Raw genomic sequence first — 27,834 nt, 5'->3', positions numbered from 1 at the left:
CTTTCAGCCGGACGCACGGCCTAGGGCCAGATCTGAGTTACCAATGAATATTTATTTGGGGAGGGGGAAAGAAAGCAGATGTATATACATATAGATTCAGTCACGTACGTTTCCTCCCAGAAAAAGGCCCCGTGAACATATATTACATGAGAAGGTCTCCAGATTATTATTATTTAAAAGCTGGGGTCGTGCCCCAAAGGGCTCGCTGTAGAGGGCAAGCGGTGACGGGTCCTCGCTGGCCTCGGATGCAGCGAGCCGAGAAGATGAGGACGCGTTTGGTGGCAGCCGTGTGACAACGTCCCTTAGGACACCTGAAGAACATGGGACTCGATCTCTTCTCTCCCCCGGCACATGGGGCCAGCGTCCAAACCTCAAACTGGCTTCCAAGATCTCCTACAACCGCACCGGGATATTCAAGGCCAAATTTTTGGCGCCGGTCCTTCTTCCTTCCCCTCCAATCTCAGCGACAGGCTGGGGAGTGGTTTTGTGATGTCTGGAGGCGCGTGGCCCCCGGAGATGCTGGGAGAAGGAGGCGGCGAAGCGGTGCCGTACTTGGTGATTGTATTAGCAAGGAGAAAACATGCACGGTAGCGATTTAGTGTTCCCGTCTCGCCACCTCCACGCCCCTACCCTGTTCTAAAATGAACAAGTCCTCAGTCCCGCTCCCCGCCGCGATGGGGGATGCTCATCCCCAGCCCACCCCGCTCCCACCCTCTCCCTCGCTACTAGTGGGACGTTATTCCGTGAACGGCAAAGTATTTTGCCCCATGGCAGCTGGATGAGGAGGAGGGCGTGGGCTCGCCTGCACGGCCGTATGAGGAAAGCAGCCGAGCTCGGCCTCGCCTCCAGCGTGGTGAAGCGTCCGGTTGCTCCCCAAAACACGCTGGACGTCCCCGACTTGCTGGAGAGCGTGGTGGGGACGGGGTGGGGGGTCCACACCTGCAGGCACGTTCCTGGTGGGGATGGAGCAATGGCAGGAGGGTTTGGGGTGCCGGTTGGCTGCGGGGCAGCCGGATACAGGCCCTGCTCTCCAAAAATAGGCCCCCCTCAGCCGTCCTTCCTCCCCGGCCAGGGTTAACACCAGGGGTCCCGCTCCGCTCGCCCGCGGCAGAGGCTGTCGCTGCGCTGCCAGGCGCTGTCGATGAGGCTCTGGGCATCTTCGCATTTCTTCTTAACGGCAACGTCCAGAATGGCCTTGTGCAGGAGGTCGACCTGAAACACACGTGTGGGGCAGTCAGGAGGGGAATGAACGGCAGCCGCTTCTCCCCCTTGTACAACCACCTCAGAAACAGACGGGAGGGTTGCCTGCGTCACAAATACGGGTGATGGAGGGGGAGGGGGCTGACCCAGGTTCCTCCCCACTCCCCTTCCCAGCCCTGGATGCTCATGGCCTGCCTGGAAAGGGGACTCAAGCTCTGAATCCCACATCCCACGGTTACGTGGACACGGAGGAGCTCCGTGGCTCTCCTGCCCTTCGCGGGGAAAGCTGGGTTCACCCTGCCGAGAAAAATTCACCCACTCCTTCCTCGGAGGGTGCCGGCCCCATTCACCCTTCCTTGCCGGAGGAAGGGCGTGACGCAGCCTTGCACGCTCACCTGGTAGATGTTCCTCCACGCGGCGTTCAGCGCCGAGAGGAACCTCTCCAGTTCTGTAGTGCAACTAAAATAGAGGACCCAGGGGGGCAGGAACTGCTTGCGGTCCTGAGCAAACTCCTAAACGTCAAGAGAGAGGCCGGGCGTTACCACCGCGGTCCTTGCCCAGCCCTGGGCCCTCCGGCCCCGAAGCAGCATGCTCACCAAGATACAGTACTCCTTGCCAGCCTCTGTGGAGACGGCGGTGATGTCTGTCAGCTCCACGGTGCCCAGCGAGCGGAAGAAGCTTGTCTGGCAGTCCTCGTGGCAGGTGAAAGCCTTCTCGTCTGTCAGCACGAGGCAGCAGGGGATGCACGGCGTAGGGGCAACACCTTGGGGGATCACCTGCACGGGGTGGGGAAAGGGGGGGGTTAAAATCTGGCATGAAGGAGCCCCATCTCCATGGGGTGCCCCATGGGGAAGCCCTCCTGGCTCGGGAGAAAACGGCCTGCTCCATCCCTGCCAGACATCCCCGCTCCCGTCAGCAGCTCCGTGCCGGCGGGGCTGTGCCCCAAAGGGCTCTGGGCGAAGGAGGGGGGCAACGCACCCGCGTTTGGGGGCCTGTCCCCAGCTCACCCCTTTGGAGACAGCCTGGCAGAAGTACTGCATCCAGTCCGCCATGTCTTCCTCGTTCTCAGCACTCAGCTCCAGGGAGGGCCGGTCCGTCAGGATCACCTGGAAGGAGTGGGGCCGGTCGGTGGTGTTGGAGCGCCGGCATCCCCCGCACTGCTCGCCACTGGGAGAGAGGGGGAGGATGGAGATCAGCAGGACGGACCGGCCAGCGCTAGCCTGAAAACAGCCTCCGTCTGCCCTCCCTGCGCTGCACGTCACCCCTTTTCCCCACAAGCACTCGTTTCCCATCTGTGACATCCCCAGCCGTAGCTCCAAGGCGCCCTGTCTCTGCACAACGTGGTAGAGCTGGAGCCGAGCACGGTGGGTTTGTGGAGGTCGCCCAGCGTGGCTCTTGGAGGGGTAGGTCAGCCCTTCAGAGGCCAACTCCCCATCAAAGGGTGGGCTCGGCACGCAAAAACCAGGAGGAAACGAGCCCATCTCCAGCTACGCGCACCGGAGCCAAAGCAAATGGGCACCTGCACTCAGCCAGGAGCAAGCGGGGAGTCCGGCGGCATGGACTAGACCGTGATTTGCCCTGAAACACCTCCCTGAACATCCCAAGGAGCTCCTGATCCCCAGATCCCCGCCGAATCTGGGCGCTACATCCTACCAGCCGCTTACCCCATGTTGATGGAGAGCAGAGGGGTGACGTCCGTGCGGTCTGGGTACTGGTACAAGATCCCGTTGCTGCCGTTTGGGAAGATGAGAGAGGTGGTAACTAGAGTCGGCTCGGCTCCGGCAACTGCACAAACACCCTCTGCCTTCGGTCCCACAGCCACTCCTGCCCTGCCCTCCACCCACGCAGTCCCGTGGGCTTGCGTTCCTGCTGCTGGGCAGCCACAACTGACAGCTTTAGCCGCCCAGGTGACAAGATGTGTCCCTCTCCATCTCCCAAGCAGCTCCTGGGCAGCAAACTGGTCCCAGCGCCTTCTCCGACGAGCCCTGGCTGACCCCAGTCCCGGCCCACAGCCCCGGTGCCCACCTGAGCACCACGAAGCAGGTCTTCCACTGCTCTTTGCCCAGGTAGGAGGTCCCCGCCTTGTAGTGCAGGATGCCGTCCTTGGTGACTGCGTTTTCGGCAGAGGTGTAGCTATTGCTGGCAGGTCCCAGAGCCTCGTCCATGGGGTCTTCCCAGTGAACGAGACCGTAGAAACGCACAACCACGTTGCAGGCCTGCGAGAATCAGGTGGAGAAGTCAACGGGAGGGAATTTCCCTGAGCCTCTGCCACGTGTGGCGATGGCCGCGATATCCAAACTCACCTCACACTTGGACTCCTGGGCCACAAACTTTGCGAGTGCCAGTTTCTCCATGGTGGCATCCGTGAGGATACTGGGGTACGGGGGCTCCCGGCACCCTTTGATCATGGCTGACTTCAAGGAGACCAGGAAAAACCTGAGAGGGAGACAGAGATCTCTGATGAGGCCAGGACAAACAGCCCCTCTCCTCCCTCATGCGCTCTCATGCCGAAGAGGCTTCCCTTCAACGTGGGCCTCTGGTCTTCCATACCAAAGGGTCTCGAAATCAACCTACAGACCAAAGGCGACGGGGTTGCAAAGTCTGAGCTCCAGGAAGGAGATGGGTGAGACTGGGAGATGGACACCCATCCCAACACAGATGCCAGTATGACCATCCAGGCCCTAAAGAGGCCACCTCCCTGAGCTGGCAACACGCAGAGAGCCCTGGGGACGCGCCTTGAAACTCAAGACCTCATCCCTACTCATCCCAAGTGACACAAAGGATACGCAGTCTGCATCGCCCAGTGCCTGCAGGGTTTAGCTGAGGGCATCAAACCAAACCCCAAACCTCCTCTGGTCGCAGGACTTTGTCGTGAAGGGCTGTCACCGGAGTCTCTTGCGTTCCCCAGGTCACGCCAGGAGTCCAAGGTGCCGGCCACAGGTCCCGCACCCCGGGAGGAAAGCACCATGGTTCACCACCCGGTCCCTGCTTACTCGGTGAGAGCCACGTCCGCGGTGTCGAGCAGGAACTGCTTCCTCCGATTGGTGCACACCAGAGTCACCGTCTGCTGATCCAGCCCAACCTGTGCCACATACGACCGGTTAGGGAAGCCAGGCGGGGGACGAGGGGTGGTGAAGCAGGGCTGAACCTGGCTTCTGGCCCCAGGGGAGAAGGTCAGTGGTTGCTCTGCTGCCCATGTGAAGATATGAGCAAGCTGGGCACCAGCAGAAGTGGCATTTGAGGGGGGATCACTTCTAACTCTCCCAGTCTCAAAGATTCACTGGCCAAAACGCTCCCTGGGGATACAGAGCCCCACAGAAGCACCCCACCGTGATGCTCCTGACACCCCTGCGGCCGGAGAGATGAGGACCGACCCCCCCACTCGCCTCCTGCTCCCCCCAACAGGGCTGACCCAACCCAGGCTGCACTCACCGAAATGTAGTCTAGCTCATTATAGGAAACGGCCTCCTCCACCATGTATGGCTTCTCCGCTGCCCCTGGCACAGACACAAAGAGCCACGTGAAGGGGGGCCAAGGACCCCAGCGCTGCCCGGATCTGGGCCGCAGCGCAGCAGCAGCGACAGACCTGCAAACCAAGCCATGTCCCAGGCAGCACGGAGCCGCGGGGCACGTGTCCCAGGGCTTCTTGGGGACAAGTCAACCTGAGCTCCCTACTGTGACCGCCACTGCTCTGGGGGACACGAGGGAAATGGCAGGAGCTGGCAGTGAAGGTAGTGAGCGGTGGTGCCCTAATTTATGGACAAGCCACGGATGAAGCAAGCCTCCCTCCCTGCGGCTGAGCACAGAGGCTGTCGGGACAGGATACCTTTCCGGATCAGGTACACGTAGCAATCTGTCAGCAGGACGTAGATCAGCTGCAGGTTCCCCTCCATGTGCCCGGTGCTCATTCGGATCATCTGCGTGGAGAGAAAAGAGCTCTCAGCCTGCGGCTGATGCAGGCACAGAGCCAGTCCTTCGCGGGAGATCGATGGTGACCACCTTACCCTGAACAACTGTTCCTCGTTCTCCCGAAAGACATGGATCATCAGCAGGAGGAGATGGTTGTTATCCACCCTGTGAAGAGACACAGTAAAGGATGGACATAGACGTGGGGCCGGGTGAGTCCAGAAAGGGCACTCCCCTTCCTTACTGAACTTGTCCATGATTTGGGCACCTGTTGGCCCCCCCCGACCTTCTCCTCCTGACCCCCTGTGCTCATCTTCATCCTGGAAGAGGACGGGCTTTGCCCCCCAAACCGAGGACAAAGGGAAAAGCGACAGCTTGAGCTCAAGGTTGTTTGGAAGATGCTCTCCCTGCTGAGCAAACCCAGCCTCACCTGAACTCGGAGGGATGGGTCAGCTCCGAAGGGCTGCCCTGCCCTTCCTCCACACCAGAGTCCTCGGCGCTGCTCAGGGAAGGGCTGGGCTGCTCCTTCTTCGGCTCACGGAGAGCCTGGGGGTTGGTGGTTTCTGTCTGGCCAGCTTGGGGTTCGTCACTCGCCCCTTCAGACTCCTCTACTGCCCCAACTGCTTCTCCCTCTCTGCTTGCTTCTTCTTCAGGAGCCTCAGGGCCACCAGAAACATGTGGCGGTTGGCCAGGCCCTGGAGCGTCATGGTGGCCACCACCTGGTGCAGCAGCGTTTGGACTCTCGACGGTAAAGCGGTAGAAGTCCATGGGGGCTGAAATCCTCTCACTAAAGTCGCCAGAGGACGATCCATCCGGGGTCTCCCCTGGCGTGCCAGTCCGAAAGGACTGCCCGGGGGGCTCAAGGGGGGCGTTCCAGCCACCGGGGTCCAGCTGCCCGTTCAGCCTGTCCATCACCTTGCTCAGCGGCTGCCCCACACTGTCCATGGATGTGTCCTTCATCTCGGGGATACGTAAAGACAGCTGGCTGAGGGCAGAGCGCTCGCGACCGTCCTCCTGCCCGCTCGGGCTTGGCTCACCAGCCGGGGCAGCGGGACCATCATCTCTCTGCGCGTCTTCTCTGTCACTCAGCCCGTTCACACCGCTGTCTCCGCTGGCCTGCTGGGTCTCGGGCACTATGGGCGCAGGGGTGTTCACCAGCTCCTCGGGCTTCGCTTTCTTCTTCTTGCCTGTTTTCTTCTTCTTGGCTAACCTGCATGGTGAGAGAGCAATGGAGATGTCACTCATCTGTGCCTGCTTAGACTTTTGCAATATAGAGAGGGGTCCCACCCTTTCCCCAACAACTTTCCTTTGCAATTTTCCCTGTTGCAGAGAAATCCTTAAATCAAGAACATCTCTCAATGTGCGGTCACATAAAGCCCCTGTCTCCACGCCAGCTGTCACAAGAAAAGCAGGGCATGGACACTGTTTCCTCCCTATCCAAAAAAGAAAAGAAGCATCGGCTGCTGGACGCAGCATCTTGGGCTTCCTTTGGCTGCGAAGGGGATGACAAATGGATGTGGAGCTAAAGTGACGTAGGAGAAATCCCTGTCCAAGACCAAGATGCTGGGAATGGAGAAGGGAAGAGGACAGGGGAATGCTGTGTCCTCAGCTGCCAGAAGAGGGAGATGCAGGCTGGAGCCCGCTCCAGCACACTGGGGTGCTGGCTGCAGAAGTGTTCGGGCCTCCCATGGCACCCAAACTGCTGCCAGGTCACCCTTGTTTGGGAAGCGAGCACGGTGCTCCCCTTCCCGTGTGTCTGCTGGAGAGCGGGGTGCGATGCAACCCAGCTCCTCTGCTCCTCCCAAGAAAAACAGGGCGCGAGAACAAAGCACAGGCCTGCTGGGCTGGTTTTGGGGTGCCCCCATCCCTGGGTGTGAGCAGACAGAGCTTTGAGCTCTTTGTCTGGGTTTAAGGACTCCAAGGGACCCCTGGGGATCTCCTCTGCAGGAGTCAAACACAGGCCAGCAGGTCTGCAGAGGCATCTCCCTCAACAGGTTTAGCCACAGCTCATTGACAAACAAGAGGAAGGACGAGAGAGAAGATCTGAGACCCGGAGTTGCTGCAAACCTGCCACCAGCTGGAGAAAGCTTCAAACAAAAGCTCAGGGCTTCCTCTGAGCTCTCCAATATGGACTGTTGGCAAAGGTCAGTCGAGCCAGCCTGTGGCTCTACAGACCCAAGGGACCAGCTCTGTTGACACCTGCAGAGCATCAGTTGATGTCTGGAGGTACAAAACCACTCTCTCATGATTGTATAAAGGCTATACCACAGATGCTGTCTCTGTTGGGCTAGAAGGGGTGGCACATGGTCACCCTTTGGTGACAGATGACACTCAGGGGCATGTTTCCAGGCCAGGCAGCTCTGTCCCTACCTGATCACCTCCAGCTCCGTGCAGCTCTCGGACTGGTCCGTTCCTTCAGGGGTGGCTTCTGCTTTCTCCTGGGAAGCTGTGTGCACCGGCGTGGTCTCGGTGGAGGACGGCACGTCGGCTCTCTCCTCGTTGAAGGGGTTGTACCGCTGCGTTGGGCTCTTCACAGAGGCCTTGCTGCCGTTTGCCTCCGAGGCGGTGGAGCGTGGGCAGCTGAGCGTGTCTGTGAGGTCTCCATCTGCAAAAACAACAAGGGAAGAGCAGGATTAATGTCAGCTCGGGCACCTGGATCAAGTCAAATCAAGCAAAGCTGCGTGCTGGGGGCTCAGGGCACTACATGGTCACCATACTGCTCGCAGTGACACCATCCCGGGCACCGACAGAGCGCTGTCGGACCAGCTTAGCTTCAGAGATTGCTGCAGGCAGCAGGCTTTTTGCGAGGAGGGACAGAGAGACCAGCGCGTGACCCGGCATCGCTCTGCATTTTGCACCTGCTGCAATTTAGACAACGCCTGGAAATAACAGCTCGGTCACCCAGGAGCCGGCAGCCAGATTAAGAAGTAGAGGTAGCGTCCTTGGGAAGGAACTTGAGGGGTCTGGGGGCCACGGTGCTCCTTAGCAAGATGACAGTGAGCTAAAGAGGCTGCTGCCCTGCATTGCTTCTTCTCCCCTGCGACTGGGTCTTAGGAAGATGCTTGCTCGGCTAGAAGGGCAGAAATGGAGCCAGCCCGTAGAGCAGCGATCCTTACGGAGCCAGCTGCTTTTCTCCGCTTGCATGACACACACACAGGGGGCTGGAAGTGTCGTGGAGGGGGGACATAGCATTCACCGGGGTCCGAGGACAGCAGGCTGCACAGACAGGTCACAGTACAACCGGCTTGGACCATGTTAGTCTTCAGAGGGAAAAGGAGCAGTGGAGAAGGGCTACAGGAGTCATGCTCGGAGTTATCCGTCCACAAAGTCACGGTTAAAGGAAGGTTACCCATGCCCTTCTCTTCTCCAGCACCCTTCATTTCCAAAGCCAGCTAGAAACCTCTTGCTAGGCAGGGAAACCCCTTCCGAAGGAAACCACAGCCCTGGCAGACTGATTCAGGGGCGTAGGTTTTGAGTAGGAAAATGAAACCTCTTATAAAAATCTAATAAAGGCAGTTTTGTGACGGCTGATTTCAAAACGCTGCTTTGCTCCTGCTGAAACGCCTGCCCCGCAGCGTGGAGGGTGTGAACTCTATCAAGGGAAGTAAATCAGGTAGATTTTTAATGTCTACATTAAAGGGAAAATAAAACATTTAAAAGCTATTTCAGCCCCAGGCTTCTAGCCTGTATCACCAAAATGAACGTCACTTCTTTTGCCTAAACCCTGGTTCTGTTGAGACAAAACAATCTTTGTCCAAAATACAGAATTTTATCCCAAAATGCATTTGCTGAAAACGGGGAACTGCCCTAACTTTCTTAACCTCTTGCTGTGTGTACAAACAGCAAGGAAGGCATCAGTAAGCTAACCTGGCAGGGGGTTACGATGAAAACTTTGCTATGGCCAAGGTTCACTCAGCACACAGTAACCCAGCCCAGAGCAGCAGCGGATCACGCTGGCACCGCTTTGCAACCGGGACCTGCACACGGGAGCCGTGCACGCCTCCGAAAGCCGGAGGGATCTGTCCCCAGCATCCCTTGGCTTCTCCCAGCCTGCACCCAACACCCACGGTTAAGCTGCTCGCTGGGTGTTGGGTTTGGAAACGTGGTTTGTGCCCTCTAGGTGTACGCTCAAGCTTCAGGGACACGTTAAACCATCTCTGTGAGCATCCCTGCATGTGGGGTAAGAAAGAAGATGAGAGGGAGCGTGTTAGAGCCCAAGAGCCATCCACATGGAATTCAGGCAGAATTTCCCCAAATATTCAGGCGGTACCGGTCAAGGCAATTCGGACCCAAGGCTCCATCCAGCTTTTAGCTGCAGAGGACAGAGCGTGGGTGTATTTCCTCTGGGGGTAAAGCAGAGAGGTCTCCTACTCCTGTGACACGCAAAGGATACACAGAGGGACTGCATGTGGAGGAAGGAGAACAAGTTCCTCTAAAATGGGCACATGCTCTTGACCACAAAGGCCAGACATAGCCGACAAGTTGGTTTTAAGAGTGGTAAAATAAAAAGAAAGAAGTGTAGTGACCCAAACTGAGCACAGTGATGTGCTGGATGGTGTGGCTTCGGGAGAGATGTTTTGATACAGGAGAGCAGGGTCCAAGGAAAACAAAACCTCCCAAATTAATCCCTGCAAAAGGCCCAAAATTAAAGAAAGCACAATTAATTCAGCTGTTTTCCAGGGCTTTCAGGAAATCAATGAAGGTGGATCAGTTTTTCAATCAGCACCCTGCAGGCTTTACCCCAAAGAGGAAATCTACGGCGTAGGGTCAGCTGGCACGGTCACGCTCATTTTGGACGGCTGCTGATCCCTGCCTGCCAGCTCCGTGGCGGGGGCGATTTTGCAGCTTTTCTTTTGTAACGTGGTATAAAGGCTCCTTTATCAACACAGGCCGTAACGTATCGAGCAGCCACAGAACCGCACTCGAAACTCCAGCCTCAAGTCTGCTACGCCGAGCGCTGGGGCAGACACGCCTAGAAGACACGGAGGCATCGTCGGAGGCAGGAAAACAACCCTCTGCTCCAGCATATATGGCCAGGTGAGCGTGCCTGCATACGCCAGGAGCTGGGGAAAGCTTTGCACGTCGTCTTACAGGTGAGACACACAACCTCCCACCTTGGGGGATCTTTTCCACTCCTTTCTGCCTCTACTGAATTCCATCAAGATGTGGTGGTTGCTCATTAAAGAAATGAACCAGGGAGCATGCAGCAAGCTTCAAGTGGCAGCAATGCAGAGAGAAAAACAAAATGTTGTAACAGATGAGTATGTCCCACCTTCCCAGTCTCTGCTGGGCATGGTCTGCATTGCTGGAAAGACATCTCCAAAATCATAATCTACAAAAACGAGGGATAAAACTCAGGATTAGAAATACAAGTAGTGGGGAGGGAGGGGGGACAGGGGAGAGCGTGAAGGGGATTTGGGGAGGGAGATGGGAAAGGAGAGAAACAAAACAATCTTCCACTGGTATCTGAAATGCATGAGAAAATAGTTAGGGAACATGGATGCAAATGGAAACCAGCTGCACTAACGGTTGTTCCTGCGGGACGTTTGCGTTATGGGAGCTACAATGGGACCAGAGAAGGATGAAGGCCCCATTATGCAAGCCGCTGGAAAGCTAAACCAGAAAAACTGTCGGTGGCATGTACCTAATCAGGGATCCCCTTTGTGAACCAATTTAATTGCTCCGTGCCTCAGTTTCCCCACTTCACACTTACCTCCCATAGATACTGTGATGTTCGACTCATTAATGTTTGCAAAGCCAGGGGTCTGATTAAAGGGAAAAACTTGTCCTCTCATCCTAAAATCCCCAGCTCCACCTACACTCCCAGGGTAGCGAGATGCTCCTGTTGAAATGACGAGCAGTGAAATAGTTATTGAAGTTAAATTCCTCCATGCCGGAGGAACAGCAGCAATGGCTGCCCTCCAGGGGTCCAACACTTCCACCGTCCTGGTCCTGCAACAGGGGATGGCATTTCTACATCAGCACCAAACCCCTCTGCACATGGGGAAACTGAGACACAGATCACAACCACTGCCTAGACACACAGAATAGCTTGCGAAGATGCTAAAACCAAAATCGAGCTCCAAAATGTCCTGGATCTCGACTCCAAACCCCTCTTCTCTTGAGCATTAAGCTTCCATCCAGCAGATGGGCCAGAGAGCGTAGCCAAACCCAAGTGACACCCCTTGCCCAGTCAATGGGGACAGGCAGGAGATGTGCTGGCACCAAGACACGTTCTGCTGAGAGAGGAACAGGAATACAAGCCCAGGGGATGCAGCATGCACTGAAACAGCTGCTTATGCCAAACCTCTGGGGACAGAAGAGCTTCCTCCTGTGACTTACTGCTAGGCTCCTCGTGCTGTCTCCAACTTACCTGGATGCTGGAGGTTTGGCCAGTCCCTGAAAGCAAACCCTTTCATGCTTACAGCGCGAGCGCAGATGTTGTAGGTGAGCCCAAAACAGTGCTGTGCTTCAAAGCCCTTTGCTAAAATGATGCTAACGCCCATCCCCACATCTGCATCTTGCTTCCTGCACTGTTCCTTCTCAGCATCTTTAATGTCTGCAGTTTCTATCTTGCACATAAAAGGCAACTGGCAGACCTTTGTCTCGGAGGGAACCCATCCATATGCGGACTCAGTCCTGAATTCACTGCATCCAATTAATGGCACGCATCACCCCATCTACTCCAGAATCCCCTGATCTCGCTTTGTTCAAACTGACATCAAAAAAGGAACAGGGCTAATGTATTTTGGATTAGGAACAGCAGCAGCAGAGCTGCTCCTTCATGTGAACATGCTTCATGCAGCATAAGAGCTCCCTGCTCCAGCCCGAAGCAGGTTAAGGGGGCAGGCAAAAGGTACATGTCTTCTCAGTTCATCAGGAACACCACCCAGCCCTCTCCGATAGGGATAAGGGGGTGAGCACGACAACTTATAGGCTGCTGAAGTTAAGATGTATAAAGAGGAAAAACCAGCACCTCTGAGACCACTGGCTGCCTTTCCCTCAGACTGCAGACATAGAGAAAAGACTCTGAAAACTATTCCCCACCACTTCCAGCGCATTTGGATCTCTGGACTGCAAAACAAGCAGTTAAAAAGGTCCTCTGCAGCCCTGCATACCTGCTCTGAACTGGAAGCCACGTTCAGATACAGACACGATTTTCACTCCATGGGGAGATTTCTCCAGTGCTTGCTAAAATACACCCCCCAGGATGGAAACATGGCCCGAGGTGACTACCACGGGAAGTCCTTCTCTCCTGGTCCGAGGCAAAGGGGCTGTCCGCAGCTTAAATCCCAGCACCTCCCAAGGCAAGACGGGAGAGACTCACAGCCTAATTGCTGGGTGTCTTGTTTTGGTCTCTTCCAGTCTATCATTTGCTACCTCATTAAGTATCTTGTCCGGTGCAGCAGCTCAGCTGAAGGAGGTGTGGGAGCATGCAGCCCTGACCGCACCCGTCTCCAAAAAAACACTGACCTTCACTGGATGGAGCGATGGCACTGTCGTCCCATTCCAGGTTGGTGGAGGTGACCGAGTTGAAGGAGTTGAGGGACAGGCTGTCCGAGCCATGCACGGAGCTGGGCAGGCGGTCCTCAAAGTCTAGCAGGTACTGAGGTTTGTAGTAATCTGGCATGTATGGGGCCAGATCCAGGTAAGGAGCATCCTGCAGAGAAGAGAGCGTGGGGTGAGTCAGGCTCTGAGACACCGCACACAGTTATTAGCACAGTCGAGATGATGGGTCTGTCCTTGAACGTCCTCTGACTGTCCACTTCTGCCGCCTTTCAGAGGAAACCCAGCAGCTCCACTGCGACACCAAGGGTTAGCCAGTGGCTTTGTGTTTACCTGGAGGGACGCCAGCATTTCATACCGCGCTTGCAGAGCTCAAGTCCTTTATCCCATCAATCTGCCCCGCAGCTGGCTTCCTCACACCTGCCTCGTTCCTCTTCTGAACCGTGCAGAGCAATAGGAATAAATCCCATTGCTGGATCTCTAAAGACCCCAGCCTAGAGCCTTTCCTAAAAGTGGCAGCTTCACGTTTTCAGCTGAAGACCAACAAGAAGGTACACCCTAGAGCAAGCGGTGGGACCTGTGACACCCAGGACTCCCCCTGCTCGACATACCCGCTCTCCCACAGCCAAGACAAACAGATAAAACGCTCACCAGATCCAAGTCAAAGCGGATGAACTCCAGCCCGGACACCAGCGTTAAGAACAAGGTCAGATGATCGTGACTGCAAACCAGGGCATTCCTGCAGCATGGATAAAACAGAAGAGCTTTAGAGATGCGGGAAAGAGAAGAAATAGCTACAAGCGCCCTTCTGTTTTCTTGGTGGTGTGTCTCTGAGCTGCTGCATAAACAGCCTCAGAGCTGTGAGCCTGCTGTTTTCCTCTTCCTAAGAGCAATAGCAGAGCTTAAAGGTAATATGTGGCTCAGAGCAGGTGCACATCCACTATGTGCTGTCCCTGAACTGAGCTACAGCCAGATTTCCAGGCGTCCACCAGAGCTGTGTCCCTGGACAAGAGCTCAGCAGCTTCTTCGAAAACATGGAAGAATATAAAAGGGTCCATCTGGGACTGGGAGTAAAAGCAGTGGCTAGGAGAGAGGCTTGCAGGCCCTCTTACACAGGACAGTGCGTCCACATCTGGGACCTTTAGATTAATCATGCAAAACCTCTGCAAAACCTATAAGGAAAGGTCAGACCCTAATCAACTGCTTGTTCCCCACTGACAAATTAGGGCTTGCTTCTGACAAGAAGGAACGGCAACCAGTGCCCAAATGAGAACGAGCTGGGATACTCACTTGACGTAGTACTTGTGCAGCAGGCTTAGGTTCTCCTGGAACAGCCTCAAATAGCTCTCCAAGGAGTTTTCGTTGAGGGCTAGGTACAGCCATGCCCGGCCTGAAAAGAAAGCACCAGAGAGATTTATCTATGGGGAAACGCCTGAGAAGTGAAGCAAGCCTGGAAATAAACACGAATCATTTAAAACACATCAGATCGTTCATTCACATTTGTATCATTTCAGGGGAGCAACTGACCGTTGGGGAAATCTACGGGGACCAATGTCAGCAGGAGATGAAGGGGTAGATTCGTGATTCAGAGCGGGAATAAGAATAAGACACTGTGTGGTAGCCAGTTGAGAAGCAGACACACAACTGTGCCTCTCCAGCGAGATGGGAGCCCTGCTGGCATTTCCAGCAGGGATCAGGAAACAGGAGAGACAGAGGGAGAATCGCTCTAAATCAACGCAGGTGCAATTCGAGATATTACACAAATTCTGGTGCAGAGAGAGGTGATGGTGGAGTCTGTGCTCAGCTCCGCTCTCACCGGTATGGGGCTTGGGAGATGAAGGGTGTTGGAGAGAGGCAGAGAGGAGGTCTCTGGGCACTGTCCTGCGTCAAAAGCGGCCTCAATGGTCCCAAACTTCCGCTACAGACAACTCGCAGCAGGGGAGAAGCAGCATCGGGCAAACGACAGCTACAGTGAGACCTTCTGGGGTGAGAGGTGATGCCTCCCATCTGCCAGAAACCCCTCCCGAGGGCATGGCCCAGCAGATTGCTTTGGTTTCACAGCAGCAGAAGCAGGGCTACATCTCTGACCCAACACCCGATCCTGAGACACAGTGCAATTATTTCTAGAGCCGTCGTGCAGTTACAGCAGGACTCCCACCTCCTCGGCCTGAGTAAAGCGACCCGGACTCAGCGGGGAGCTGCCTGCTGGCTCCCTCAATCTGCCTGCAGCCCCAGCCCTCGAACACGCAGCCAGCACAACCTGCCTGGGCCTCCTGCCAGACGTCCCCAAACCGAGGTTTGCCCTCAGAGCCGGGACAGCGTCTGCGAATACTCACTGCGTCCCAGATTGGTAGCCACATGTTGAAGCACTTCTATCTGTTTGATGGCTTCCCGACGGGTGAAGTGAACGACCAGCACCCAATAGCCCAAGGAAAGATCTTGCAGGCTGGAAGAAGAAAGAAGCCCAGAGGAAGGTTAAGCAAGGGCTTCGTTATTTCCATCCCAATTACTGCCTAGATGGCTTCCCCATGCTGAGGCTACACGCTAGGCAAAGCATGGTGAAAAGCATCCCAGCAGTCCAGAAGCAGGCTCCACACTTACCCATAGAGCAGAGCATGGTCCAGATGTTCACAGAGCCGCTGCAGGACCTTGTCATGGTTTCTGATGGCCGGTGTCTCGTCTTCACAAGCAGCAAAGTAGCTCTGCAGCTGCAAAAAGAAGAGATGGGATGGCTGAAATGCCCTTCTACAGCCCACTGAGGAAGCAGATGGAGATGCCAACACACTCACCGCCAGCATTAAATAGCTTTTTTAATCTCTCAGCTTGCTAAATCTTGATGCAGGTTACTTACGGGGTGTAGCAATTGGTCTTAAGAGTATCCTAAAGGCAGTAACTCATAGGGAAAACCTCACCCACAAAGATTCGTGCCCTTTTCAGACATGCCAGCAGCGTGGCTGCGGCTGCACAACCAACTTCCCCTGTTTGTTGAGCAGGCGGGCTGAGCTGCACGGCCCCCTCCTTTACAGCTAACACTACAGCGGGGTTTTGGTCGTTCCTCTGCAGCGCTGCAGCCATCGCAAAGCGGTTCAGAACAGAAATAAATCAGGGCTCTGTTTCTGGCTCTGCCATGGACGAGTCCTCTCCTTGGTCTCAGGGTCTTGCCAGGGGAAACCCTAGTTGGGGAGAGACGTTGCTTCCAGGTATAAAAGATGCTCCGAGTCCAGGAGCTTCATTCTTGCAGCACGCGCGCTCTGTGCTAAATCTGTGAAATCTCAGCGCAGTTTCAGCATCCCGGGAAGAGACAGAGGTTTTCTTGTTACAGGCGGCTCGAGTGACCGCTGCGATGCTGGGTATTGATGCCAGGCAGCTGAGAGCTGCCCCAGACTTTCAAACACAGGCTGGTACGGATTGCCTGGCTGCACAGCAGCGGGGACTCAGAGGGTGCAGAGGGCAGCACAGATACGGACGGAGGCACGTGCATATGGGACAAAGGCAGCTCAACTAATCTCGAGTCATTTGCCTCTGCTGGGGTGAGGCTACGTTGCTACAACGCATCACGTCACGTAGCTGCCGCTCTCTCAAAAATCAGGACAGCTTGAGTCATCCTCGGTTAACCCGTTTGCAGCTGCAAAGTTAGCTCTGAAGTCAGCACTGGCCCCGTGCTCTGCTGACAGCAGCCCTGGAGGCTCGACACAGCGTAAATTGCTTTTCTGCTTCTGCAAAATCACTTGCTAGAAATCCTAGAAATCCCCTTACACCCAAATCTATATCCCTTCCCAGCTGACCCACCGGCCTCCTCCTGCCCCTGGAGCTTACAGATCTATTTAGGTCCCTGTCTTGCACATACTTGGCATTCAGGCAGGGAGATTACTTGCCCAGGATGTAATCTCAGCTGTATACGCCACGTTTATTTGCTCTGGCTGGTGACAATTGAGCACGGTTCAGCTGAGCCACGACAACGCATCACCCACACGTACATTATTTTGGTGACCCAATACGTCTTTGCCAAACCTCACCAGTTAGACGGTCGATTTAAAAACCAAAAACTTGATGGTATTGTGCTTGTCGAGTCTGACTTGTCCCCAGAAACTGGTTTCTCCTCCTGAATTATTACTATAGCCAGGGAAGCTCCTTCAGAAAATCATCCAGTGTTGATGGAGAAGTTATCAAGGGGACAGAGAACACCTCACAGTGCCTGGGGAACTGTTCCCCACAACCCTCTTAAAAACATGAATACATCTAGCTCCAGCACCCTCCTGGCTTGAAGACCTTGACTCTCTCTGGAGCTCTTAGGTAAGATGGGAGAGACAGGCGTGTTCCTGCACAGAGCAGGTCCCAGCCCTTACGTGGGAAAGAACTGCTGAGCCGGAATAATCGCAGCCAAATTCCCTCATCCGATCGACAGTGCAGTTCAGCCTGTCCCTGTCCCGTCTAGTCCAGAAGGTAAATCCCCTGGGGAAGGAAATACACAATAACATTTTGTTTGCAAAACCACCAGCAATGCACAGACTTTTTCACAACACCCTGGTGAGACCCGAAGCATTTCAGCTCAGCAGCTCTTACCCGTTTTTGGGAAGAAGTTGTCCCAGAAGATTTACACTATTAATAGGCAGCCCAGACCCAAGCAGGGAGAAGAATGCCCTAAAATTCCACTATTCAAGAACTATTTCAGGAGCTACCTGCAGCCAGTGTTTAAAGCTCAATCCTGCAGCGAGGACACTAGAGGAAGAAAAAAAATCATAATTTAGAGCTGTATCACTCTGGCAATGGACAGATGGAGCCATGGGGGATGTTCCCCAAGAGCTGTCTGGAGCTCACTAAAAGATCCCATTTTTGGGGAAACTGAGGCAGGAAGCAAAGCCCCTGCCATACAGGACACGAGCCAGGATTTGAAGGCAGAAATTCCCGGCTTGTCCCAACCAGGCTGTTGCCTCTGCAGAGAGCTGGGGTACCCTCGGAGGAGGGTTCCTGTCCTGGGTGTTTCTGCTGGGTCGGCGCTGGCTTGAGGAAATGCAGCTGTGAGGGACAGCTAGGGGGAAACAAAAATACATCAGGCACTCCATTAGCTTACCACTAAAGACAAGGAGCCACGCAGCCAGCTCTGCACACACAGCTTGGGGAGGTCATCTTGGAGGGAACTTGGAGTCTGTCTGTGCCACCAACTGGAGGAATTCCCCATGACAGGGAGACTCCAAGCTTGGGCAGCAAAAGAGATGAGCAAATAGAAGCATTTCCTCTTTTTTCTTTCCTTCCTTCTCCAAAAATAACTCAGATCTTTGTTACAGTCCTTCCTGCAGGCAGTTCACAGCTCCCAACCCTCTCTGTTGCTACACAGACTGACCTGCTCCCATCACCAGAGGATGCAAACCGTTAACAAACAGTGGTTGTCTCATCTCAGCATCTCCGAACATCAAGAAGCACCAGGGAATTTCTGAAAACCAGATTTCTCTTCCCTAGAAAAGCAAAATCTTCCCCCCATGAAGGGATCTAGGTTTTGAAGGGCTCATTCTGCGTTATATTAAGGCTTGGTGTTACTTTCAGCTGCTCTTCAAGGAGCATGCAGCCTCCTGCACCGCACAAACCAGCTACCCCTGCATTGCACCCCCTTCCTGGGGAGCCTGCTGGAAAACCCAGCCCCATAGCGATGTCCAGAGCAAACCTACCCCAAAAGGCTCAAGTATGCCCCTCTGCAACGTCAGGAGCCAGAGGATGAGCTGGTGTGACTGCGTTGCTCAGAGTCATGGGGTCATGCCAGCCCTGGGCACGTGGGACCCTGCTCACAGGAAATGCTTGCTCAGCAGTTTTGGATTTGGGTTCGGGTGCTCCGAGTCACAGCATTTTAGGAGCCGTCGGTCACAGGGAAGCGCACCAAGGGCTCGCTCCTACTCGCAGGCACAAAGATGTGCTGCCACGTTCCCCGGATGGTGCTGCGTCAAGGGATGGTGCTGCATCCAGGGACGGTGCCGTTTCCAGCATCCCTCCAAAATAAACAGGGCCAACTGCTCACAGCCCCGAGAAAAGGACGTGGATGGCTTGCTGGAGGACAGCAAGCCCCAAAAAGAGATCAGCAGGAGAGATCAAGCGAATCCCTGCCGAGCTACCACATTTCCAAGGAGGAAACAAGACAGAACAAGCCTTGGGATCTCCTGGGTGGAGTCATCCCTACAGCGAGGGTGGCGAAAGGCTGCGACTTGCAAAAGCTGATGGGGAGGCATTTTCGGCTTGGGAAAAAGGGTGAAGAGACACACGGAGGAAAGGTACGGTGAAATAGCTTTCCCAGTTGGGGAACAAAATCCAGTTGCATCATTTCCCAAAGGCCTGCTGGCTTGCTCCAAGATCAACCTTGCCCAAAATCTGTAGGAATTAAGACCTCAAGCATCTTGGGGCAGAGACACAGACCATGGATGGTCCTAGCATCTGACCCTGATCGTGCAGCACACACATCCAACCCACATCGTGCAGTGATGTGGCACTGCCCTGAAAACATGGCATTTATATGGAGTGTTTACTTCTGTCCTGTAAATCGCCATAACACACAAATGAATAATTTGAAACCAACCTCTCCCTAATCACAGCGTGGCAGACGGACCTGTTTGGGAGGTGGTGACCAAACTTTATGAAGCATCCATAAAGCAGCTCCCTGACATACCTGGGCAGCGAGTCGGGCTGGAGCCGGGGAAAATCAGGAAGGAGGCAAGCAATAAGGTTAAAAAGCATTAACTGAAAGTGACATTGGTCATCTCGGGGTTTTCCGGAGAGATGCTCTTCCCTTTGTCTCCTCTGTGCTCCAAAACCAGAAGGAAGGGTTGAAGGCTGGCTTGGACAGGGGACTCATGTGGAGCACAGCAAACACCTCGAGCCCTGACCCAAGGCTATTTATAGACATTCCTGCAGCCAAAATAAGAGCCGTCGGCATACAGAAGGCATCCCCGCCATTCACTGAGACCACTCTGCAGCCCCAGCTGGGTCCGAGCACCGGTGTTGCAACAGCACGGGACAAAACCTGCTTCAGCGAACTGGTTACAAAAGCCCAAACGCTCGAGGCTGGCGAGTTAAACACACTTGAGAAGAAAGCAGAGCAGAAGGGCGTTTGTCCAAAGGAGACAGAGAGCGGGTTTGCACTGAGGGGAACATGGGGTTTGCGCTCCTAACAATCGCACCTTGTCCCCATTGAGGAGAAATTGGATTTAACTGCTGTTTATCAATCACAGGTTGATTTTTTTTTTTTTTTTTGCAGTGATACACCACACCCCACTCGGGCATGCACGAGAAAGGATATTCCTTGCACAATTTTGTAGCCTACTAATTGTACCCGTTCTCAATGAGCGTGAAGCTCTCCAGGCCTATTTGCAAAGCTCCTGTGTTGCAAGAGATGCCAAAAAACAATCAGGCAGCCACATTGTAAAGTCCATTCTCCAAACCTAATCATTCTTGTGGCTCTCCTTTGAAATCTCTCTAGTATTTCTACAACCTTATTGAAATACTGAAATACAGTCTCCTGACCTGTTCACGGCTGGCCGCAACCCAACCAAGTCTCCATCTCCCCTCCGTAATTTCTGGCCCGCAGATGTTTCACTAGCAGCTTTCCAACACCAAGTTCATTTCCCTTGTTCTGCTTGGTATTTCCCTGGCAGGACAAACATAGTGAAAGAAAAGCAAATAGCCCAATTGGGCACTCTTTGCATTCCTCCGGCTCCCTAACCACAGCACTTGCTGCATGGGAAAGGCGAGAGGCGCTTTGAAATCTGCTTTCCCACCCACAACACACGGACTGGTGAGGGGTTTTCCCCAGCTGCAGGAATGCAAACAAAAGCAGTACCACAAAGCAGCAAGCGGACAGCCAAAACATAGCAGAAACTGCGGCAGCCTTTTTTCTGCCTCAATTCCTGTCGTCTCACCATCTTCCCCAGTGGCTGGAAAGACACTTTATCCAAGCTATCAAGTAGGTGGTTTTCTTTGAGGGCAGTATTTCATGAGCCATCCAGGCAGGCAGCTGGAGGTGCAAACCCTTTGCTAGACCCAAACCCCTTCCCAAGCCTGCTCCCAGCACCTGCTTTTCCACCACGCTGCACGACTGGACAAGGATGGTGGCATGTTACCCACCAGACTGCACAGCCAGAATAACCCTCTGCAGCAAGAGCAAACCCATATGGTTTCCTGTGAACACAGCTTGCAAAGCTGTTTAACAATGTGATTAAAAAAATGCTGATTAAGATCTGGGTCTTGGCACTCAGTCTGGGGCTGTACCCAGAGCTGAGCACCCTCAGGAGCAAGCCTGGAGCTCCAGGGAGCACCCAAAAAAGGTGGCAGGTGACCAACCTTGTCCCAAGCAAGTGATGGCAGCTCAACTCCAAGGGGAGAGGCAGTGGGAAGGCACAGGACAGACACATAAGAACCGGCACTCTCATACCTGCTCAGGGGAGTCCCAACAGTCAATGGCAAATGGATAAAGAGGAGGCTGAACTACTCCGCCTGGAAAACTCCTAGTCTTCCATACCACCCATAAAAGCAGGCTGAATTTCAAGGCAGGCGTGTTATTCTCTCTTGTACACTTGTGTAACACAAAGCCCTAAAACTTCATCTCCAGCAAGACATTTTGGAGGTTGCATACATGATCTGACTCAACATTTCTTACAAGCAGCTTCCAAACCAGCACCGGCCTCAGCACCCAGCTCCCCATCCCGCACTCGGTATGCCTCGCTTGGGTCTTGTGGTTTTCCTTATGAAATAAATCAGCATGCTCGGCCCACCAGCACGTTGAAGGCACCACAAGTGACGCTGGAGCAGCCCAGAGAGAAACAGAGTGTGTTTGTGACCTGCAGAGACAAGAGCCTGAAACAGGTGAAGCTGAAACCCACAGCAAAGATGCTCTGTGGCTGGAAAAGCAGAGCTTTGAATCATTTGCAATCCAGCGCCTGCGAGGTTGTCACCTCCTAGGACACGTACGCTTCTCAGCTCCGACACCCTGAAGGCTTTTCCAGGGCTTTCCTTCACTATTTCTGAGCAGCAAACCTTGCAGCAGGCTGGACCTGTGCATGGCTCAGCCAAGGACAGGATTTTTTCCAGCGGTGACACTTGCTTGAAAGTCGCAGGGAGCATCCCGTTCCTCTGTCACAGCGAGCAGAGCGCACGGAGCATGGGACAGGCATGGAGCTGGCTGCTTGTGGAACAGGATCCCTGTGCTCACCGAAGGCAGACGGAAAGGTCACATGTTCGGCACAACAGAAAAAACAGATTTCATGGGAAGGAAAAAACAAGTCTCGTTGGTAAACGCGCCAAAACAAGCGAGTGCAGGGTGCTTGTGCCCTGCAAGTCTTGGTAACGGTGCTGCTCTCCCAGATAGCTGCTGCTTACTCACATGCTGGCTTTGACTCTCTCCCCGTCAACCAAGCCTCTGGCTCGCAGTTATTTCGGTTTCCCCTCTTGGACCAGGACATCAGAAGTGGGGAAAGCTGAAATCGCTCAACAGCAGCTGGAATTGTGCAATCAGAGGCAGAGAGGCTCAGAGGCATTGCCTCAGCTCCTTGTACAAAACCCACTGCTGCAATTCATCCTCCTAAACCAACTGCTCTCCCAGAAAAATGCTTTGTGCTAGCGGTAGGACAACAAACAGGATTTTTTGCTCCCCAAAAGGCTATCATAGCCTTGTCCACCAGCAGATCCAGAGCTGGTTTTGAGAAACCCCTCCTCTGGGTATAAAGAGACAACAACAGTTTAGGTACCCACAGAATCCAATCCCCTTGGCAACTGCAGATGATGAACCTCGTATCATCACCAGGCCTGTGTCAGCATGCAGCATTAGGAGTTTCAAAAGAGATGAACCTTGAAATACTCAAGTAAGGCTGCAGAACCACAGCAAATGGCTTTGTTCACTCATCAAACAGTGGCAAAGCCTTAAAGACCTCCAAAATATGTAGTGTCGGAGCTGGAGGCATTCGCAGACTTCTTAAAGCACCTGAGCGACCCTTGTGTCTTCACAGCCGACTTACGAGCTCTGTGAGATTGCTGCTAGCTTCAGCCATGGACTTCTGGCAGTCTGGCAAACCTGGTACACATGGCGAAGGGGCATGCCAGGACTGCCAAGGGGAGCGGTGTACGTGTACCAACGTCGATCCCTGCTGCGTGCTCCCCACAGCAACAGCGGATGTGGCCTGGATCAAAGATGAGCGAGAGGAAATACCCTGGCAGATATAAAACCCCCTGTGGTCTTAGAGCCAGTGAGGTGCCCCTCAACAGGAAGCAGAAGACAAGTCGCTATTTGGCTATTTTCACGTCTCCAGAATTGCTACCTCTGTGTCACGGCAGCTGGGCTAAATAAATCCACCCTGCTGGAGATGAGCACGTTCCCTATCTGGTTTGAGGAGGGATGCTCCACTCCAGCGCTACTTGTTCCTCTCCAGGACATGGGGGCACTAAGCCACCCCCAAACCTACCCTCCCTTGCCGTGCAGGAGAGGCAGAGACACTGCAAGGCAGAGCTCAAGGATCCCATGGGACTGCAAAGACATTTCAATGCTACAGGGCTGAAACTCTGATCCGGGGACAAGCAGAAAAGGCACAGCATTAATTCACTGTGGGGGAAGTGGAAACCTTCCCAAAGTCATGCATAAACGGAGTAGAGCCAGAGCTTTTGGCAAGAACTCCTGCAACATCAGCAAAAAACATCGCTCCACCTGATTGACATGCACCAAGAATCAGCTGCTCTAGAGTTCATGGGAATGTGTGTCCTTCAAAGCCAGTAGGAAAGCCTGAAAAACAAAGAAGAGCTCCAAAATCTTGGATTCTGATTTCTTTTCTGATTTTAAGTTTAGCTCCTGGAATTGCCAACAATGAGCACTGTTTAAGGACTTTGCATTTTCACCACCTAATCACAAGCAGGACAGCAATAAGTCTCTCCTTAACGCACTGCCATGTCCAGGAGGGCATGGAAATCCAACAAGAGAATACAAAACATCTATGCTTCAGCATGGACCAGGTCACCTGTGATAACTCTTAGCTACCAGGAGATGGTTGGCCAAGGGTGGACATGAAGCCGTTGGCATTTCTAGCGTGCTTATCACGGCAAGAGTCCAACTGGAGCCAGCTCTCATCCCACTGCTGCCACGCACAGTAATCTCTCCTAGAAGAAAACAAGCGCTTGAGTGAACAAGGGTCTGCACCCCACTGGGAGAGGATGCACAAAAAGCGGTGAATGCACACTGAGCCATAACATGCCCATCTCCAGCTTTCTGCCTCAATAAAGCCCTAATTCTTTTAAAAAAAAAAAAAAACCAAGGGTTAGGCATCAATTTGCACAGTAATTTGTGCTGGAGCACAGCCCTCAGCAGAAAGCAGGGTGAGGGAACACTGGATGGGAAAGGGGAAAAGAAACGGTCACAAGACAGAAGCAACGAGCTGCGTGGCATCACACTGTCCACGTAATCGGAGCAGAAAGCATTGCCCTCTGAATTAATTTATATCTCCCAAGGAGGACAGAGAGGACAAGCTGTAGATGGGAAATCAACACCATGCTCACAATTCCCTTGGATGTGTGCTGGCATTGAAGCAGGGACCCAACTTGCTACTGCTGAGCTCTCCCAGCCTCTCCTGAAGCCACCAAGAGCAGCAGCCTCTTGACATCTCTCCAGCTGCAGGGGACAATTTATTGGGTGTCTAAATTAGATGTTCTGCCTCCCTCTCTGCAGTCGAGGCCTGATCTCACACCTCTGCAGTCAATGGCAAAGCTACCGCTGATCTCAGATACGGGTGAAGAATGTGAACAGTCCAGATCTGGCACTTGGGTATCACACAGAGAAACCCACAGGTTTGTAATTACCCTCTCCAAGCAGGTTTGCATCCCTACCTTTTCTAGCTGTGTTCCATCCCTCATATATTTCTAGGAAAATAAGAGCGAAACACTCCTGTTCACTGAGGCTTGAGGGATTCACTTGGAATTGAAGCACTTTTTGTGCTGTTGATTTGTACAGAATTTACTCACTGCTTGTGATCTGACCTCCCACTCCTGAAATTCAGAAGCACGCTGCAGAAACTGAAGTCACAGCCAGGTAAAGTCACAGCCACGAGTCTCCATGGCACAAACCCTGTCCAAGGCTGTGCTGCTGCTCGTTGCCTTCCCCATCTGATGCAGAGGGAAGGTGACAAGCGTCTGGATGGTTTTCCCTGTGCCACTCAGTGAAAATAAGGCATTTCTGCTGCTGCTGCTACTCAAAGCCTGACATCGTAACCAGGTACCTCAGCCTTCAGTGGTGGTTTGTCCCAGTTTGCCCAGTCTCGAGGTGGGGTTTAGTCCTGGCTGTCTTCTAAAATAACATCTGACTTGCAGTCCACGGACTGCTGAGAGTCCACAAACTCCTCTTTGGGTCTGAAGCTGAGAAAAGAAAACCTATCATCATCTGGCTGAAAAGTGGTGTGGAGAGGTGTGTACATCACCGCAGCCACATCCAAACCCTCCGCTCTACAACTCAAACCTGCAACGATGGCGAAGGTAAGGAGCGAGCTACCTACACAGTTAGGAAGCTTTTGAAATCAGAGGTGAGATACTTGGAAAAGTCCTCCATGCCTCATGACACAATCCCAGCGATGAGGAGTTACTCAAGACAGACCCAGAGGTAAGGAGAGGAGGATGAACGAGAGCAGGATTTCCCAGTGCGCAGCCAGGGCGCAGGAAGGGTATACCTGCTCCCCTAACCTACTACCTTACTCTTCCCACAGAGAAAAAGAGAAATATCAGGGACTCGAGGGCTGAATTCAGACAGGAATACGTTGGGAAAAATTAGCAGCTCCGTAGCTGAAGGGGAGCAACGTCCCTGAGGAAGGAGAACTGCATCCCAGGGGTAAAAAGCAGGGGTGTGTCAGCGCTGGACTTTCGCCATGTGGTTGAGTTTGGTTTCACTGGGATAGTATAAGTAAGTCTGTCAGCCTGAAGTCTCACGTAGGTTCCTACATTTCCCTGAGCTTTCTCACTCTGAACTGAGCAGGAAAGCAAAAGGGGCAGCATTGAAAAACCCCCAAATCCCTCTTCACCATTAGACCAAGACAGGAGTTGGCAGAGGTTGAGGCAGGTCTAGGCAGAGGTGCGTTGGCAGAGCTGTAGTTGATGAGTCCTGTTCAAGTACGATAATAATTAAAACCACCATGTTGATTTTATAGCATTTCCAACAGAGATCCCCAAGGATTTTCCAAATGCAAATAAATTATGTCCAACGAATCCTGTGTGGGAAGTAGTATATCCTTACACGTATGGGGAAACTGAGGCAGCTAGGTCAGCACTGTAGAGCATCATAACAGAGCTTGGAGCAGGCTGAACATCCGTTGATTTCCAGGTAGATAAAAAATTATCCTTAATTTTTAGAGGACAGAAAGGTGAGAGACCAGAGGACAGGGTCACCCATGGAAGAAAAGAGAAAGGCTGGGAGGGGCTTGCACATCCATCCTACATTCCAGAGGCAATGCCAGGCCACCCCTTCTTTAACAGTGCTGGGAATTCACTCGTGATGGTCTTCGTAACACAAGCTTTCATGGATGAATCTGTGTCAGGACACATTGCAGACTACAGGAAAACTCCTATTCCATAAGGCAGCGGAAACTCATTAACTGGAGAAATATCAGTGAGTCCAGAAAGCCTCCTTTCCCCCAAAACTTGGGATGAAAACTGGAACAAGACTCCCTTTACCTCCTCAAACAGAGCTCGTGTTCTTTCTCAAACACGGCTGGAGCTCACATGTGGACCAGGCAGGACATGTGGCCCAACCCAAAACTTCCAGCATGTCCTTACAACTCACTCCTGTGACCACCCCAAACTGACTCCAGCGTCCTGGTCCGCTTCGTGCCAGCAAGCACACGCTCCCCACCAAAGGGATGGGCTTTAAGGAATGCTCTCACTGGCGGCAGATGCTGAGGGGCAAGGAGAAAGGAGGGGCAAGCAGAAGGACAAGGTGAGAGATGAGGTATGACAGGACACGCCTTCAGAGCCCTCATTTTGAGGGCTCAGACCAGGGCATGGCCAACCCAGGGCGTACGCCTGCCTGGAGGGAGGACCTCTAGAAAGAGGGTTTCACGCTGGACTCATCCAGACGCCCCGACCGTACAGCCCCAGGAAAAAGGATCCCACCAGGATCCCCCCAGTCCTGTCTGCAGGAGAAAGAAATCCTTTGAAAAGGGGGCACCCCAGGGGGGAACCCCAGTATATCCCAACCAGCAGAGGCAGAGGTTCCTGGGGGTGACCCTGGCAGTGTCCCTTGGGCAGGGTGGGCCAGGGGGTGACCCCACACCCCCAGGGGTGCCTCTGGGGTGTCCCATGGCACCAGGAAAAAGGATGCCTCCAACCTCACATCCACAGCACAGGGGGTCTCTAGGGACATCCCCAAACCGGCACAGAGGAATCCCCTGCCTCTGGCAGAGGGGAGGGTGGGGTGTCCTTGACCCCAGACTCCTGTCCCAAAGAGTTCCCCAGTGTCCCTGGGCTGTCCCCAGCCCCCTACCTTGGGTGGTGGTGGGGGGTCCCTAGGGACTGTCCCCCAGCCCCACATCTCTGGTTGTGGTGTGTGTCTGGGGGGGTCCCCAGGAGTGTCCCCCAGCCCCACACCTCAGGCAGAGGCCGTCCCCAGGGACACCGCAGGACTGAGGGGTCCCCAGGGCTGTCCTAGGGCTGTCCTCAGGCCCACAGCCCTTGCAGAGGGGGTCCCCAGGGCTGTCCCCAGCCCCACAGCCCCGGCAGAGGGGGGTCCCCAGCCCCACGCCCCAGTCACAGCTGGGGGGGTGTCTCCAGGGCCACCCCAGCCCAACACCGGGGCCCCCGCCGCCCACCTTCTTGACGGAGAGGGAGATGTTCTCCAGGATGCGGTCCTTCACCTCCGCCGGCTCCATGGCGCCGCCGCCCGCCGTTGCCGCCGCCACCGCCGCCCGCCGCCGCACCCGCCCGGCGGAGGCCGAGTGCCGGCCCACCCGCCGGGCCCGCTCGCCGCCCCGCCGCCCCCCGCCGGCCGGCTCCGTCCTGCCGGCTGCCCCGGCCCGGCCCCGGCCCGGCCCGCCGGCTGCGGGGTGGCGGCCTCCGCCGCCGCTCAGCGCGCCATGGCCGCGCCGGGGCCCCCCGCGGCGGGCGCGGAGGCGAACGGGGCCCCGCGGGCAGGAGGGAGGGGAGGGGAGGGGAGCGGAGCCGAGCCGAGCCGAGCCGAGCCGAGCCGAGCCGAGCCGCACTCGTGACGGGCGCCGCGCTCCGCCAGGA

General features: G+C 54.4%; 1 protein-coding gene across 6 annotated transcripts; it reads right to left on the bottom strand.

The window, feature by feature from the left end:
- Positions 1-33: 33 nt before the first annotated feature.
- Positions 34-27,834, bottom strand: PLEKHM2 (pleckstrin homology and RUN domain containing M2). 6 transcript variants are annotated; one of them, XM_075520575.1, is made up of 21 exons: positions 27,417-27,834; positions 15,214-15,320; positions 14,949-15,058; positions 13,903-14,002; positions 13,264-13,351; positions 12,580-12,766; positions 10,820-10,948; positions 10,379-10,438; positions 7,477-7,711; positions 5,537-6,316; positions 5,205-5,274; positions 5,027-5,117; positions 4,633-4,697; positions 4,194-4,282; positions 3,504-3,636; positions 3,226-3,416; positions 2,865-2,930; positions 2,208-2,367; positions 1,797-1,976; positions 1,596-1,712; positions 34-1,212 (listed from the first exon to the last, which is right to left on the bottom strand). In XM_075520575.1, the coding sequence occupies exons 1-21, from the start codon at positions 27,474-27,476 to the stop codon at positions 1,075-1,077; spliced, it is 3,156 nt and encodes a 1,051-aa protein (XP_075376690.1). In that variant the 5' UTR covers positions 27,477-27,834; the 3' UTR covers positions 34-1,074. The 6 variants fall into 6 exon arrangements, with proteins under 6 accessions (XP_075376690.1, XP_075376688.1, XP_075376694.1 ...); XM_075520573.1 differs by lacking the exon at positions 27,417-27,834 and adding an exon at positions 16,959-17,021; XM_075520579.1 differs by lacking the exon at positions 10,820-10,948 and having other exon boundaries at positions 27,417-27,797.

This window comes from Mycteria americana, chromosome 18 (assembly GCF_035582795.1).
Source record: "Mycteria americana isolate JAX WOST 10 ecotype Jacksonville Zoo and Gardens chromosome 18, USCA_MyAme_1.0, whole genome shotgun sequence".
NCBI classification, from domain to species: domain Eukaryota; kingdom Metazoa; phylum Chordata; class Aves; order Ciconiiformes; family Ciconiidae; genus Mycteria; species Mycteria americana.
The sequence above is the reverse complement of the archived record's forward strand: the minus strand, read 5'-3'. Positions and strand labels throughout refer to the sequence as shown.